This window comes from Mustela nivalis, assembly GCF_964662115.1.
Source record: "Mustela nivalis genome assembly, chromosome: 1".
Lineage (NCBI taxonomy): Eukaryota > Metazoa > Chordata > Mammalia > Carnivora > Mustelidae > Mustela > Mustela nivalis.
Genome location: NC_139020.1, coordinates 92,335,214 through 92,353,109, shown reverse-complemented (window position 1 = coordinate 92,353,109; position 17,896 = coordinate 92,335,214). Strand labels below are relative to the sequence as shown.

Genomic DNA, 17,896 nt, shown 5'->3' with positions numbered 1-17,896 from the left:
CATATTAAAATGACAATATTCTGGATATACTGGATTAAGCAGAATATATTAAAATTATTTTCACTTGCTCATCTTTAGCCTTTTAATGTGGCTTATAGAAAATCCTAAATGACATATGTGGCTATATTATATTTCTACTGGACAGTGCTGTTCTGGACGAAGAGCTACCCCTCCCTCCCTCCCACTCTAGCACAGATAATAAGACCCAATCTTGTAGTTATGACCTATAAAATGGGATTTCCGAAGTAGGCAACGATCAGCTAGGAGAGATTTGGAGTGTCTCTTCTCTCACTGCACAGAAAAGTGGGCTCATGTAGTGTACATACCCCCTCAGGTGAGAAAGCAAGCAGCAACCTCAGGGAATGGGGCAGCTAACCAAGTACATACATCCTTAGGAGAAGAGAAGAACCAGCTGAAACACTTGAGATTCAAGCCAACAGTGCTAAGGAGAGGGTATGTGCTGCCTTGTCAACACCCCCTGGAAGCTTTTGTTCCATTCAAGCTCACAGTCATTACACCCTGACAAGTTTTTATTAGAGCAAATCCTCTTATACAATTACATGACTTATATCCTTATAAAACCTTATCATAACTAAGCCAACATTTGGGTCAACATGAAGACTGTCTCTTCTGCATAAATAATTTAGAAATAGTTATAATCACCTAATGTACTCAAATACCTACCAAAATGACTAGCCCAAATGGATATTTCCAAAGAGGAAATGTTTGCCTATTACATTATCAGCTAATGAAATTAATATTTTCAGAAAAACACCGCCAAAGTAGATTGTAATCTGTGTTTTTTAGAGCAGATTCATAACTTAATAGAGTTTCTGGAATAGAAAGCAAACACGAATTAACTTGATGTGTCTATCTTTGTCTAAAATTTCCAAACATCTATGTGCATATGCTTGAGGAAATTACATATGATATCATCACCAAAATATCCAATATAGGGGGTTTGTTTTATACTTTCCTTTATACGTAGTCAGTTTCTTTACTAAGTGTTCAAAGTAGATGAAGGCATTTATCTGTGTAATGCTAGGGACTTGGTTTCTGATTGTTAATGTATGACCTAAAGTTGATCCACTAAAGAAACCTACAGAGCACCAAGATTTCACGTTTATGACCACATAGGACCACCGTGGTCCTGTGAATAAGACCAAACGTTTTTATTCAGGGAGCCGCAAAAATGCCTTGTTCTTGAGTCACGACCAGGTTCCCTATAAATTACTAGTAGAGATTAATGAAATCGGTGAAAATTGATAGATGGCCCCTCTGGACACGACAGAATATGGAGGTCACTTTTGCACACAGTCTGTTATTTTATTGCACGGGCTTCACTTAAAGAACAAAATGCACCATCATTGTTTGGAGAGTTTGGGGTCTTGGATACTGATACACTACATCAGTGTTTACACCCGTAAAGCCAAATTCAACAGCATGATTTATGTTAAACAACACCACTGCAAGATGGCTAACAAAATGAAAATAGAGAAGGGGAAGAAACTTTAAAAATGTGTTAAGTTGAAGCATATGCAAGTGTAGGATTAAAAACTACATCATACAAACCCAGAAATCAAAACTATTTTGTGGCATGTCAGTTAGAGTTATATTCACTTGGACTGTTATTTATCATATAATTAAAGCTTATTTGGTTCATTTCCTTCATACTGATGAACTGAGAATTTCAGGAAAACCATGGTTATAAAAATGATCAATCTTGAAAAAGTATGTACAGATAAATGTAAAATCACAAACTAAAAAATATCCCCACCCTCGCCCTCAACTTACAAAAGGGAAGTTTCCCATGGAGGGAAAGTTCCACAATCCCTTCCCTCCCCACCCCACATCCCCGGTTCTATTTTTCTCTATCGCTTATAACTAAATGACCTTGGAGCCGAAGAGGAGGGAGCGAACAGAGAAGCATCTTTATGAGGCTCCCATTGTCATCTGTAACAGTTTGAAAAGTGTCTTTTATTTCTCTCTCTACACTCAATTTAGCAATGTTTGCAAGATATTTAAAATTTAAAGAAAGAGAGGAAATATATATACATATACATATATATGTGTATATGTATATATATATATATATAGGTGAACAACAAAGGAATGCCCAAGAAAAGAGCTATTAATGGGCAAAACCATGAGAAAAGTGTGTGGGCATTTTTTGAACTTAAGATCTCTTTTAAGGCAACAAATGGGGAGGGGGTATTAAGACTAAAACATGCCAGACAGGATGCTTTTCTACAGCTTTGGCTTTGGAGCCTGGCAGTGGAGTGGGCTTCCCCTGCCTGTGGCAAGCAAAACCGGGGCCACAGGTCCGGGATCTGCAGCACCTGGGTAGGCAGGCAGCAGCCCTCTTATACGTGGGCACTCTTGGCATGAGTCGGGGAGCTGGAGCCCGAAGAGTAGTAGAAGCGGTTTTCACCAAACGACTGGGCATCTCCAGCGCAGCAGACGATGACACAGCCACCCACGAGGCACAGCACAGCCCCGATCCAGCCCGCATACAGGGAGTAGCCAAAGCTCACGATGGTGGTCTCGCGGTGGGCGCACACAGGGAACCAGATGGTGGCGACGATGGCACAGAGAGCTGGGGAGACAAAAGAGAGCTGTGACCGGGCATGCCCGTCCCACACCAAGCACAGCGGGCAGGCTCCCCTTCACTCTGCAGACACGCTCCCTTAGCTTCCAGCCAACTCCAAAAAGCTCCGTACACACAACTCTGCTCCTAGTCCAAGCCCATAGGTTTGCATCTGTTTAATATGCCGATCCAAAGCTGGGTCAAACTGCTAGGTCCTTTATTTTTTCAACAGGCGGCAGACACCAAAGAACTCCAAAGTAAAAGCCCAGAAATAAATCACTGAAGCCAAAAAATGGGTATTTGCGTTTACTTACATATCTTCACTTTATGTATCTATACTTAGAATTCTATGATGACGCTTACCTAATCGTATTATAATTATTCTTTACATGCCTATTTCCCATGCCAAGTCCTGAGTTCCTTGAAGGCAGGGGCCATGTCCTCCTTATGCTTGTAGACTCAGTGTTTACCTAACTCTGGGGCACAGAGTATGTGCTCACTACACACCGACTGAATGACTAGATGGCCTGATGTATTTGGAATTGAGAAATAAAAGGATGCCCACCTCATTTTTCCACTCTGTTTTCTCAGTTTGGTCAATTCATATTACAAAGACCTTGAAGAAGCTCCGAGAGTTCTCTTGCTGTGGTGGACTATTGCCAGACATCAGTGGAGTATCGGCTAAGAGTCTGAGTTTGTGTTACACTGTTTGCAAATACACAAATAATGCTCAGAGTAAAAGAATTCACCCGTGCAAGAATTTTACGGTGATGATGTCTGTTGTGATGAGTCACAATGGCAGAATTTTATGGTCTTCCACCAACCAGTCTAATTTTCAGACTTGGTTTAGGTTTTAAAGAGCAGGATAAGAAACAGCTTCTGCATCATTTAGTTCTTCCCCTCCTCCTAAGCAATGTAGCAAAACAAGGACAGGCAGGAGCCTATGAAAATGTTAAAAAAATATTTAAACCTCTACACCAGCATTGTCACATAAGGTAGCCACAAGCGACAGGGGCTCTTAAAAGTTTCTCATGGGGATGCCTGGGTGGCTCAGCTGGTTAAGCAGCTGCCTTCGGCTCGGGTCATGATCCCAGCGTCCTGGGATCGAGTCCCACATCGGGCTCCTTGCTCGGCAGGGAGCCTGCTTCTCCCTCTGCCTCTGCCTGCCATTCTGTCTGCCTGTGCTCGCTCTCTCCCCCTCTCTCTCTCTGATAAATAAATGAAATCTTAAAAAAAAAAAAAAGTTTCTCATGGAGCTAGTGAGATCAAAAAACTGTGTTCTGAATTTTAATTAATTAAAATTTAAATAACCCCATGTGGCTGGTGGCTAATGGGCTGAACAGCACAACTCCAGACAAAAGAACTCCATCACATCCTGTCATCTGATTTCTCACAGCCACAAGCAGGAAAGAAATTTTAGTTGAAGCTTGAAATGGGGATGACCCATTAAAGTTGGCAGATCAAGAAAATAATGGTGATGAGGTTGCCAATCATTAGCCATAGAGCCTTCGATAAATTCAAGGCAGGGCACTGCGACATTTGCTACCTGGAGGATCCTTGTCACTTTCAACTCAGCAAGCGTTTCTGATGGAAATCAAAATTTGATAGAATCACTCACCCTGAGTGATTTTCTGACTGACCTCTACGCCCACAGAGAAGAAGTATAATTTTTCTTTAAACAGAAGCACTCAAATCTAACAGCCTCATATATTAGTTCTAAACTGAAGAGAAGATTGAAGTCTTACCCACTTTGAAAGACCTCTTCAGCCATCTTAGTGCATTTGTGTAGCTTGTAGCTTGAGGCTCTTGTTGACAATAAACTAAGCCCACCCCACAAGCTGGGCATAAATACACATAGACAGATGTGATTCCTATTATTAAAAAGCATAGATCCCTAGTAGAAGTTAGAGGAAAGAAAGCTAATTTGGGGGGTTTTAGTTGCTCAATATGGCTTTCTAAGAGCCAAAATTCACTCCATTAATCATGAACTATTCACTACTTCAGAAGTTCTTATAAATTACCTAAGAAGCAAAAATCTATCCATATGTTAATGGCTTCATTTTTTCTTAAAGAGTAAGAACAATCATGCCATGTTCTGTAATAGGTTTGTATGAGATACACTGTGGCAATATATTGTCCTTCCGTGAACCAGTGTTCTCAAAAAGACCAGTATCAACTGAATCTTCCTTTCCAGCCTAGAGCCTCAAACGCCTGAGATACAGGGAAAAAGTCTTTTTCTCTTTTCCTCCAGCCACATATTCCAAATGCTTCCCTCACTGAGAACGCCTTGGCATACCCTCAGCAAGACACAGAGAAAGAAGAGAAAAAAAGTCTTTTTCTGAGTCAGGACAAGAAATAGAAACTCCTTTAGAGTGTTTCAGCCGGAGAGAACTGTGCTAGCTTCTTCATATCAATACACAATCCAGCTACATAATCCTGGACCCCCAAAGGGGGGGCTCATTCTGCTTGAGCAAAACAGCAACCTAGCAAAGGTTTCCAAATACCCAAGCTTGATTAGAAGGAAAAGGTGGGGAGGGAATAGCTGAATTCCATAGGAAAAAAATATATATCTGATTTCCCAAACAACTGATTTGGTTCAATTCAACTGATCTTTCCCATAAACAATTAGCCTGGTTTCAAAACAGCTTCTGGTTCAAATTAAGTTTTATATTTTTCAGTTACTTCATATTATACATACAACACACACACACACACACACACACACACACATGCACAAGGATTCCCCACACTTCATGTAAACCTAACTCAAATGTAGATATGCTGCAGATTTTATAAAATAAAGATATATATTTTTTATATATGATTTGTATATATAAAATAAGAAATTGCCTAGTTCTTCCCCTCTTCCTAAGCAAAATAATGAGAGTATCTTCACATGGGGAAAGAATCAGGCTCAATATTCCAAAAATAATCATCAGCCTTGATTTCAATTGTTTTAGGGATTTTGTTAGATTTTATTCTAATGTAATTCACTAGAAGAAGGAAACATCAGGAAAATGTCTGAATGCTTAAATAACGAACCTAAAGGACTGAATGGGGGAACAGGTGGATAGACAGATGACAGTCTCATTTCAAGTCTACTTTCCACTTCAAACACATCAAAACTGACTTTCTAAATCATAAAACTGCAATGTGACTTTAACACACTTAAAGTTACACGCTCATGATTTACCTCATTAAAGACTTCCTTCTTTTATAATCCATGCAAAACAAGGCAAACGAGCACCAGCAGGGTCACATTATTTCCTAGTAGATAAATGAACTCTGGGTGGATTCCTGTGGCTCTCAAAGTTGAACCACATCAAAACCACTAAAAGATGACAGGCCGCCACACAACATGAAGGGAAATGAGAGGTTCGCTGGAAACAGTGACCTTCAAGTGAACTCAGAATGAAGAATGTTTAGAAACTAAAAAAGAAGAGTTTACTCAATTTCAGCATGGTTTGAAGGGAAAGGGGGATGTTTTCATCAGTGAAGTTAAAATGCAAGTTAAGTCATTACTTAACTAAAAGATGTGAAATATTAATAAAACTGGCAATAATGTTTGGCTTTTTTAATGATATAGAAGGATGGCTAGATTTATTTCTATTTGCAGACACACACACACACACACACACACACACACAGAGTTTATAGTTCTTCTCCCAATTATTTGGAGAAAATAAAGAAAATGCTTTCCTAAAAAAGTCAGTTATCCATAAGGCAAAGAAAATTGAAGAAAGAGAATCTTTGTTGCTTTTCTTTTCATGTCAGCACGATGTATTTTTAAAGTAAGTCTCTAACAGTAACTCAGATTTTTCAATCTATTTCTCTTCTTCTACCTTCCAAAGATGCAATAGTTAACCGCACATGGGAGTCGGGGGGAGCAGGAATCTGTCATTTGGGAGGGAGCAGAAAGTGAAAATTGAGAATAAGGAGGAGGAGAAAGAGGAGGAGGAGAAAAGAATATTAAAGAAAAGAAAAGAAAAGAGATGAGACAAAAAGAAAGGAAAAGAAAAGGAGGAGGTGGAGGAGAGCAGAGAAGAAGAAGGTTTCACCGTGTAGCTACAGATTTTTCCAGACTTGGTGCTCTCACAAGTAGAACTCGCTGCTCTTCATGGAATAAAACTGTTTGCCTCTTTTGGTAAGTTTCAAATAATGTAATACAATGTGTTCATTAGTTCATAGAATACAGCCTTACTAAATTAACAATGATCCTCATGTAGCCAAACACAGAAAATAGTTGGAGAGGGAACTGTAGAGCAATGAAAGGTACTTGCAGCTTTTTATTTCTTTAGGGATTAGATGACACATAGTAACATAGTTAAATAAACGTGATGAAGTTAAATAAAATTAGTAAATGTGTGTTTGACTTTCAAGGCAATTTAGAGAGAGAGGGAAAGACTGACAAAGAGGTCCAAAAAGGCAGAAGAGCCCAGATTCTGTTATTTCTTCCTTTCTCCAATGAACACCTCTGATTTCAGGCTTTGTCACTTTCCAAGCTAAGAACTCACAGTACCTTTGAAAGCATTATTTCTAGCACAAAGAAATATTTCCATTAAAATCACATAAATTACTCTGAATGATATAAGTAATACTGGAAGAAAATCTTCCTTGATATTATATCTGAGATTTGCTTCAAAAAAACTCTGGGGACTGGAAGAAAAAAAACACATAAATGAAACAGATTAGCCATGAGTTCATTATTGAGAATGAGTTTGGGTTATACTATTTTTTCTACTTTTGGGTACATATGAAATTTTCCACAATAAAAACTGTTTTTTACATCTCTCTCCCAAGGCACCTGGGTGGCTCAGTCATGATCCCAGGGTCCTGGGGTGGACCCCCATATCAACTCCCTGCTCATTGGGAAGCCTGCTTCTCCCTCTCCCACTCCCCCTGCTGTGTTCCTTCTCTCACTGTCTCTGTCAAATAAATAAAATCTTTTAAATAAATAATCAATCTCCCTCTATTTAAACATTTGACAATGCACTTATTGCTGCCTTCTACAACTGATGCTATTATATGATCTAAATAGCAACTAACTTTAGCTTTGTTCCAACTAACTCAAGGCAACAAGTAAAGATTTCTAACGAGCTATTGGAGTCACATTTATTTGTTGTTTCCTGATAATCTGAATCTAGAAAAATTTTAGTTTTTCTTTTTTCTTTTTTAATTTGTGATTCTCTAAATTTTGACTTAAGAAAACATAGCTGCCAAAGGACATACTCCTCTTACACAACAACTTTTATGAAGATCTAATATTTAAAACAATCATGAAGTCAATGGAATATTCGACGACATTATTTTCCTGGCCTGCTGTCGACATTTTTTCCTTTTATTCCTATTTCACACATCATTATCTTTTTTTTTTCCCATAACTTTTTTTAAAAGCTGGTCCCCTGGTTATTTGTTTTGTTTTGTTTTGTTTTGTTTTGTTTTAATCACAGAACTTAGGGATGGGAGAGACTTCATAAAGCAGTTAATTCTTCCAAGTGTACCGACAGGGCCATTTTAAGGCACAACCATACTAAAGATGCCACAACCTTTCCACTACCTATATGAAATTTGATTTACATTATGAGCTTGTTTGTGTAAAGCTAATGAGTTTAGAGAAAGGCTCTTTCCATCTCTTCTCTTAAGACTCCAGGCTTGAGGGCATCACTATTTACTCCACACTGAAGGGTGGCCTTTCCTAGGACATCTGATTCTGTGTGCATGACAAGATCAATCTCTCCCACACTTGCACACACCCTTTATTTTATTGCAATTCCATTACTGACCTGTAAGTTCCAAGTTAAAAACAGCTTTTTTTTTTTTTAACAAAATACGATTCCTACGGCCATAATTTGAAAGAGGAGGAGAGAAATGAGAGGAACCCACGGAAGGAGGAATATATACTTCCTCTCCTTCCATTCCTTACCCCGTCTCCCCAAGAAACACCCCAATCAAGTACTTTCTAAGTCGCAGTGAAGTGAGAATGAGATCAGACCAGAACTGAGCCTGACCGTTTTTAGGTGGGTAGTTTAACATGACTTCCTATGATGGGATGGGCAAAAAAACTCCCAACTATTTATTGATCTGGTTTTTACAAAGCAAACAATGGAAATGTCTCCACTAGACCAGGAGAGGACCTAGCATTTCCAGGAACAGTTCCCTGACTCTCCTGACCAGTGTCATGTATGGAGATTACCCCGCAGGAATCAGACATGATCAAAAGAATACTCAATGGCCCTCTGGGTTAGCTCTCTATTTCCTCTACGGTTAGAGGACTGATAACAGTAGCGATGATAATAGCAACCATTTGCTGAGGACTTACTATGTGCCAGACACCAGGCTAAATAATTTGCATACCTCCTTACACTATTCTTACCAACCTCAGATATAAGCATTACCTCTTTTCATATAAAGGCTCAGAGACATTAAGTAACTGTCCCAGTTCACACAGCTGCAAAGTAGGAGATCTGAGATTCCGTACAGTTGGTCCCACTCCCACTGATAAGATAAAGCAGCTCAGGGCATAGGCACCTCCTGTCTTGGTAGGGGCTCTTAAAAAGACACCGATGAGATTAGCCTGGATCCATCCTAGCTCTGAGGAGTCCGCTACATCAGGCTCCCATTCCTTCCCCCAAAGCAGGACCAAATCCTCACACCATTAAACTTAAAACTATTGAGAAGATAAAGTTATTATACAACAGACACGATTTTTTAAGCTTGTGGAAAAATAAAACTTTTTAGGGTCAGGAAGAACTGACTTTAATTAATAGTGCATACAGTTTCCATACCCAGATTAGCTTCGGTATTGTTTTCAGTGCCCAGGCCCCAAACCCCCAGTGCTGCCCAGTCCATTTTGGTCAGGGACCACACCTCAACTGGGGCATCACTGGTGACTCCTAGGATCCAACAGGGGCCCAGCACTGGCTTCCCAGGGCAGGCATTAGAAGCCAATCCCAAGCAACACAAAGGGAGCTTTCATTCACTCTAGCTCCTCCCACCCACCGCCAATAGGGAACTGAGGCACTAGGCTCCAGAGAAGACCCAGAGAGGCCAGCGGGTGCCATGACTGGTTCCAGTCAAAACAACATCCAACCTGAAGGCAAGCCGTGACCCACTGAGAAATAAATCCGACAGGAGCCATCAAAGAGGCAGCAGGTAACACTGGAAATTCAAAGCGACAAGAGGGTAGTGTGCTCACTCCACCCTAATAGCGAGTGGCCAGAAGGTTGCAGTTGCCCTGAGAAAGTCCGAGCCCTCAAAGGCCCTCCATGTGTTCACTCCAGGCAGTAATGGGGGACTGAGGAACTCACACCACTGCCGGTCCACCTCATGTTCCTCTCTACGATTCTGTGCACGTATACCAACCAACCCACTCGGAAAAGATAAAAAAAAAAAAAAAACTTTAATTCAGCTAGGAAGTTTCAAACAACTGGTTGTTATTGTTCGTTCGATAAGCCTCATTACTCATTCGGACGACTCAGTTGTTTTTAGGGTTTTTTTGAATACCAACTCATCCATACATACTTGATTTTAGATCTTTATTTTCCACAGGGTTTGGGTTTTTTTTTTTTTTTTCCATATATTCTCTTAGTGGATATTCTATGACTCTCATATGGAAGGCCAGAATTTCTAAAAATGAACAGCTAACCCAACAGATTCACCCACTGGTCTGGCATCCTCAGAGACAGAGAGAGCCTAATGTGAGGCAGGTAACAATGGCAACTGCCTAGAATGAGAAGGGTTTCCTCCTGGATTCCGCACACCAATTTACCTGTAGAGCTTCGCTCTAACTGTTGGAAAGGGAATTTGAATGTAAAGATCTGACCTCCAAAAACACTGTGACAGAGAACCCTGTGAGTTAGGAGAATCACCTGACACTGATTCTGTATTCCCTGTGGCACTCCCACACAGATTCTTTGTGCCTGGAACCAAAATGTCCATGCCCAGATTCTTCTCCAGAAATGACAGTGGTCCTCTGGTCTTTTCACCCCTGTTGCCCAGTCCCACACACACCCACACAAGCCCCTCCTCTGAATTCTCTGTGGCTTCACAAGTCCCTGAAAACCTCCATCCCTTTGCAGTCTTGTGAAATAGCACCCCTCCCTCTCACGTCCCCTTACCTCACCAAAGTCACTGTGGCCAACCACTACTTAGTGGCACTGACCCATGTCACGCTGACCCTTCCCCTTCAACATCTAGTCTGATACCAGTTGGGGGATGGGAATTCCTGGACTCACGAGAAGCTGACGCTATGTCTAACCCACAGACAGACCAGCTGCTGTTCAGGAATGTATCAGTGCACTTTGCAACAAGAGCTGGTGTTCTTAAAATTCATGTCTTCTATTAGGACTTAAGATGTGCTGGCAGAATTAGCATTCAAGAAAAAAGAAGAATGAAATGAAACCACTGAAAAGAGCAGAGCTAGAAGGATCCTCCCTAGGTTGTTAAACCCTCTGTGTGCAGGTGCAACCAGGAAAACTGAGAGAGCTCATGCCATTTCCTCGGCCTGGGGCCGTCCCCCCATCCTCCCTTCAATCCATGATCTTGACTACCTTCTCTTCGACCCTCAACACTCATCACTGGGGATCTCCAGTCTGGCTCAGGTTCCTTCCTATGTGTGTGCACACCCTCTGCGCCATTTTTAGATGAGCCCATGCCACACTCTATCGAGATGTCCAGGGACACTCAAAACAGAGAATGCCTTTCTCCCCCTGTGTCTTCAATGCCAACCATGATGCCTGGCCCTCAGATGCTCCATGAGTCCTTACTGAATAAAAGATTAAGGGACACCTGCCTGGCTCAGTCAGTAGAGCATGTGACACTTGATCTTGAACTTGTGAGTTTGGACCCCTCACTGGGTGTAGCAATTACTTAAAAATAAAATCTTAAAACAAAATAAAATAATTGAATCATCAGTAGTGATCTACCACCCTCTGCATCTTTCTTTTCTCTTGCCCTTCTCTTTCTCTACTCTTTCTTTACATATTAAATGAAGTTCTCAACTGTAGCTACAAATAAGAATCACCTGGAAACTTTCAAAAAACCCACTTTGCTTGGCCTGATGCCCAGAAATTCTGAATGCTGGGATCTGGGCGGAGGTGTTCCCAAGAAAGGGATTCCACTGTGAAGCCTGAGTGGACAGCCACTGTGTCACTCTCTTCTGTCCCCTGGTCTCTCTCTTAAGTATACCCTCAAAACCCTTTTTTCCTTTTGCTTTTTAATTTTTTTCATGTCCAGTGACTCCTGCAGACATTACTTATCCCTCTGCCTCAACAACCCATGAAACATAAAGAGATACACATTACGGGGGGTTTTCCCGGGTGGATACACCCGGCTGCCTTTCCCATGCCTCTTGAACTCAATGAAGCAGCAGCAAGATCTGAGATTCATCGCGTTCATTCCAAGTTGGGGAGCTACATAGAAAACTCTCTTACCCAGCAGAATGAGCAGCACACCAGCCAGCTGAGCCCGCCTGTACTTGGCCACACCGGGCTCATGGCCCATACGAATGCAGGGGAGAACCGTCAGCAGCAGGAGAATGGCGGGCAGCCCCAGGACCGAGGCTGCAATCATCAGGGCTCGGCAGGCCTGGACATAGCCTGGACACAAGAAAATGACAGGAGCATTAGCCAAGGGTCCCCTTGGAGCCTCCACCATGGCTCAAGGGAATTCAACACCATCTGCCTTCCTCTGGCTGCATTCCGGGACTTAGCATATAAATGCTGTCGAAGATCACTTCACATCTTCAGCATTTTTTTTTTTAAGATTTTATTTATTTATTTGACAGAGAGATCACAAGTAGGCAGAGAGGCAGGCAAAGAGAGAGGGGGAAGCAGGCTCTCCACTGAGCAGGGAGCCTGATGTGGGACTCGATCCCAGGACCTTGAGACCATGACCTGAGCCGAAGGCAGAGGCTTAATGCACTGAGCCACCCAGGCGCCCCACATGTTCAACTTTTAAAGTGACCAACAAGGGAGGCAGGAGGCTGGAGAGACTGAGTGGAGACGTCTGGCTCCCAAGATCTAAGGGGCCAAGAGTCCAACTACACCATTACATCACCTTACCATTACATCACCTTACAAAAGAGTCAGATTAAAACTCAAGCCCTCCCAGATGCCTTCTGTGATGATCTGTGCTGATTCCAGCCTGCTGCTGATATGTTCTGCCTGGGTGACTGTGGGCAAGTTACCAAGGGCTCTTCTCACTGATCATGAAGAAATGGTTGTAGTGCCTATATCTCTCTAAAAGAATTCAACTAAGTTAAATTAGTTAACTCATGCGGTGTTTAGAACAATGCCTGGCACATCTGAAATATTCCAAAAAGATTAGCTATTATTATTGGTGTTATTTCTCTGTGGCAGTGCCATCATTTATCTTCGGGTGTATGAGGTGATTTTGTCCCTAACCATGTGCTTTTAATTCCCATTGTATATAGTATGTGGTCCTAATTGGACTAAACTAAGACTCTGGATTCCTCTCTTGGTTTTTCCCCCAGTGCTGCTGTGCTCATGAATCCTGACACCTGCTGATGGTCAGCACCATCTCCTGCCTCAGCCAGTCTCCTGGGCATGTTTCCACAACCATCGGCCATCACTTTAAAGGCGTCTCTCCAGGGACACCTGGGTGGCTCAGTCAGTTAAGCATCTGCCTTTGGCTCAAGTCACGATCCCAGAGTCCAAGGATTGAGTCCACATCATGCTCCTTGCTGAGCGGGGAGCCTGCTTCTCCCTCTGTCTGTTGTTCCCCCTGCGCAGGCGTGCGCGCTCTCTCTCTTTCTCTCTCTCCCTGACAAATTAATAAATAAAATCTTTACAAAAGGAAGGAAGGGAGGGAGGGAAGGAAGTAAGAAAAAAAGGCATCTCTCCAGCCCCCCAAATTCCTAGAGGACAGACACCTGCCTTGGTCTTCGTGGAGCTAACACAGTCCCACAGCAGATGATATAAACATACAACTATGAAAAAAAAAAATACAAGTATGAACGAAGGAATAAGAAGTTGAATAATAAGAGTGGAGCAAAACCAAATGAACTTTATGCTGTCACACAAAATGCCAGGTAACAACTTCATTAAGAAACAGATTACAATATGTGCAATATTTATGTGAAATAAATCTGACAATATACTGGCAGAATATGGCAGACTTAAATGTGTTGTTTCTCATTAAAACACTCTCCTTCCTCCCAAAAAAAAAAAAAAAAAAAAAAAGGAGGGGGTTGTATTTGTTGCTCTCCCTTTTTCCACTCAGAGGGAATTAGGGCTAGTGGCCTGGGGGAGGTAGAGTTTGAGACCAAGCCAAAAATGAGCCCCGATTTCTGCCTCACACACACAAGACTCTAGTACCAAATCTGGCCAGCCTGCCCTGTGCACTAAGCCCCAACAGCAACACTGTCTTTTAGCAAGATCTAGTTTGCCAGAATTCAGGGTTACTCTTCTAGCCACTGCCCATCTCAGCTTCTTTAAAATGAAAGTTAAACAATCAATCAACTGTCTATTGACTTGAAGACCCCCCTAGGGAAGAGCCAGAGGATTCTGCGGCAGAACCTATGACGGAAGTCCAGTGCCCCTGCAGCTTGTAGGAAAGCCAAGGTGAACACAGGAGAGACAGTCAACTAGTAACTGAGGTTCTGAAATTCATGGTGCAGGCTGTCTATGTGCTCAAGGCCAAGGCCACGTCTGAAAAATCAAAAGATGGAGACCGAGATCTGTTCCTATAACCACCCAAGTACAAGGTAGGGGGATAGCAGGAAGGATTAGACCGTCCCTAAAATGTACTCCATCTGTAGAATGGTCTGTTCTCTGAAAATAAACCCCTTGACTCTGAATGCTCAGGAAACTTAACTTTGGGGGAAAGAAAAAAAGAGTAATTTTACGCTATAGTCAGAGTCCTACAGATACCATGCCCAGCTTTTAATTAAAAAATTACAGAAGCAATTTATGAAGCTTCTACTGTCAAGGGAGGTTTACATTTCTCATATCATTTAATCCCCCAAAACTACTCTGAAAGAGAGGTGGTTGGTTTCATTTTGATTTTTAAAGAAGACAACTGGGGTTCCCAGAGATTACTAGTAAATTGTTCTAAATCATCCAGATGATGAGCATTGGCTCCCAGAGTCTAACCCCGGTCTACCAAGGCTGCCATTGAGTGAAGGTGAGTGCAGATCTGGGTTCCCGGGACCTCTGTCATTCTGAAAGTTCAAAATGGAGTAGAATCGGTGCCTATATGGCTCAGTCAATAGAGTAAGTGACAACTGATCTCAGTGTCCTGAGTTTATAACCCATGTTGGGTATAGAGGTTAATTTAAACAGACAAAAAAAAATTTTTTTTTTATTTCTAAGAAATGGAAAAGAAGATAGTGCTTGGCAGGACTGACATGCACTGTGTGCACCAGCTGTATTCCAGCATCAATGCCTGGTACAGAAGATGCAAAGAGAGCAGGATGACATCTCTATCCTGAAGGAATTTATAATGTGGTACAAAAACTTGACTCACAATGAACAAAAAGTCGAAATATGCCCTGATGATGATAAGACTCAAATACCAGGACAGCAAGAAGGAAGGGGAGATTGATTCGAGCTACAAGGACTAGGAAATAGGAGAAACTTGTGGGGAGGCTTAAAGTGGGGAACAAAGTCTCCAGGGAGCTAAAGGCTCCCCCAGCAGATGGCACAAAGCCAAAGCCTCCCAGACTGGCATTGGAGCTCAGTTACTCCACTCATTAAGGAAACTAAAATAGGCCTTTAACCAACTGAGCCTTCCAGGAGCCCCAATTTTTTTTTTTTTTCAGGATAGGCCTTTAAATGGGTACCATCAGGATGTGGGGGTGGCTCAGGTGATTGTCTGTCTTCAGCTGGGGTCATGATCTCAGGGCCTGGGATGGGGTCCCCCCAACTAAGACCCCTGCTCCTTGGGGAGTGTGCTTCCCCCTCTGCCCCTCCCTGTCCCTCCACACCTCCCCTAGCTCGGGCTCTCTCCCTCTCTTGTCTCTCTTTCTCAAAATAAATAAATAAAATCTTTAAAAATAAGTAAGTAAATAAATAAATAAATATGCACCATCCTCAAAGGCTAGCAGGAGAGAAGGCAAATCGTGTATAGGCTACATCCGCTGGCAGGGCAGAGATAAAGAGCAAAACCCCGAAGGGGAGCCTGCTACCTAGCCAATCACCCAACTGGCTCAGGGTTACATCTGAATTGAAACCATTGCCCAGAATTGTTCAAGGAGAAGCAAGTGCAGATGGGGGGCTGGGGGGAGCGCCAGCTGGCGGTGGAGAGATGGGAGCGAGCGACCCACGGCGGATCCCCCGCGCCCTCCGGGAGGCAACATCCCTTCCCTATCAGACTATCAGAACCGAGAGGTGCAGACCCGGGGAGGAGAGCGGACCTACATTTCCACTGCGGGGGGCAAGGGGTGGGGAAAGCAAGACAGGCCCCCAGGTCCACTGACTGGCATGCACTGGACTGACATGCACCAGGGAACCCACCTGCTGGGAACTGGGAGGGCCGGGACTCCTCACCAGTACCACGAAGACCTGAGAAAATCGGCTTGCTACTGTTCAGATGGCTAGAATGCTAGCTTTTCCCTTCTCCTCGTCCTCGTTCTGGGTGGGATCTAACTCAAAAGGAGGGAGGGGGGCTTACAGTTCTTCTGACCCACTGACAGTGGGAGCATGGGGTAGGTGGGGTGACAGTTATTAACATGGACAGAGCTCCAAGTATGTGTCCATGTCTCAGTTCAGTAACTTCTCAGGGTGGCTCATCCAGGGGCCCTACTATCATCCCAAATTCCAGACTAGAGAAACTGAGGCTGGGAGAAGTTAAATTCAGGGCTGCCTAATCCCTTTAAAACATGGTGGGACTGAAGGTGTCAAAAATGTGTCCATCAAGGCCTTAAAACGTTTTTGGGATACGTTCCTGGGAAACGTCAAATGCACCCATCCCCAGTCTGTCCCGAGGATCAGGGTTAGGAGCAGCCACTCAGAGGTGGGGTCCTTACCCGGCAGGATGAGGATGTCCACCAGGGGCTTGCAGTGGTACAGCCCCGTGGCCATGACGCAGTCGGCCCACAGCCCCTTGGAGCCCAGTTCGTCCAGCTTGCGGCAGGTGGGGATGGTGTAGCCGCAGGTCACCACCCAGTCATTAGTGGACGTGGTGACGATGATGCCGATCCAACCCACGAAGCTCGTGACGAAGCCCACTACCTGCAGGCACGTGGCCACCATCGTGGCCGCCACCCTGGCGTCCCCGGGCCTAGCCCCTCACTAGCTGTGCCCGCGCCCGGGACCGGAGGGCGCCTGCCCGGGTCCTCTCTCCCCTGCGCTCGCGAGCGGCTGACCGGCGACGGCCGGCTGCGGGACGCTGGAGGCGGCGGCAGGCCGGGAAAGGCTGAGAGCCGCGCTCCGACGGCACTACGCGCTCGGCGGGGACAGTGGCGCGGCTGGGCACTGCGCCCCCGCCCCCCTCTTTAAACCCCGTGGACCCGGCCGGCGAGCGCCAATCGGCGACGGCCCGGGCGAGCCGGCCAATCGCGGGGCGGGGCCCGAGGTGGGATGTACGGGGAGCAGGGTTAGGGAGGGGGGCGCTGAGGCCTCGGCGCTCAGCCCCGCGTCGCGCGTCCCGGGGTTGGGAAGTCAAAGAATTCGTTCCGGGTCCAAGAAATGGAGAGAGCATCAGGCGTGGGCTCTGTTTTGCTGCAAATTATTTCTCTTCTTGCCGCCCGTCTCACATTTCTGGCTCTGGGTCTCGTCTTCGCTCCGTCCCTCCTCTCCTCCCCATTCGTCTGCCCGCCCAGCTGAGAGCAGGGACTGGCATCCTGGAAAGGGGGCCTGGTCCAGTTCCCCCGCCGCCCAGGAGAGTAACAACGGATGAGCTGAGAATTGTCCTGAGAAACAGAGGCGAAGCGCCCAGCATTCCAGGGTTACTAGAGGAAAGAAAATGATCCTTTACTGTGGGTGACAAGCGTCACAGGTGGCCATGGCCATAATACCGGTGTCGATAACAGTAACAACTTATCCAGCTGTACTGCTATGTACTATGTGCGTGCGTTTATATTCCTGTATCACCTCATTCTCATGACTACCCTCTGTGATAGGAACAAATGTTTACCCGTAATAGGGGTAAAGAAACAGCATGAGAGGTTAAATTGCCCAAGGTCACTCAGCTAGGAAGAGGGAGAGGTCTTGGGCCCATCTCACTTTCCCTGGTTAACCATTCCTTGGCACCTCTCCTGATTATCACTAAAAGGCTCAAGTTGCCCATTTGACACATTCAAAGCTAGGCTGACTGTAAGTTAATATTCGCGCTCCACCGAGAGCTCTG

The 17,896-nt window shown here is 44.1% G+C and overlaps 1 protein-coding gene across 1 annotated transcript; it reads right to left on the bottom strand.

Moving 5' to 3' along the window:
• Positions 1–1,305: 1,305 nt before the first annotated feature.
• On the bottom strand, positions 1,306–17,020 carry CLDN11 (claudin 11). Its single transcript, XM_082742464.1, has 3 exons — positions 16,575–17,020; positions 12,019–12,183; positions 1,306–2,596 (listed from the first exon to the last, which is right to left on the bottom strand). The coding sequence occupies exons 1-3, from the start codon at positions 16,798–16,800 to the stop codon at positions 2,364–2,366; spliced, it is 624 nt and encodes a 207-aa protein (XP_082598590.1). The 5' UTR covers positions 16,801–17,020; the 3' UTR covers positions 1,306–2,363.
• Between the last annotated feature and the right edge of the window lie 876 nt (positions 17,021–17,896).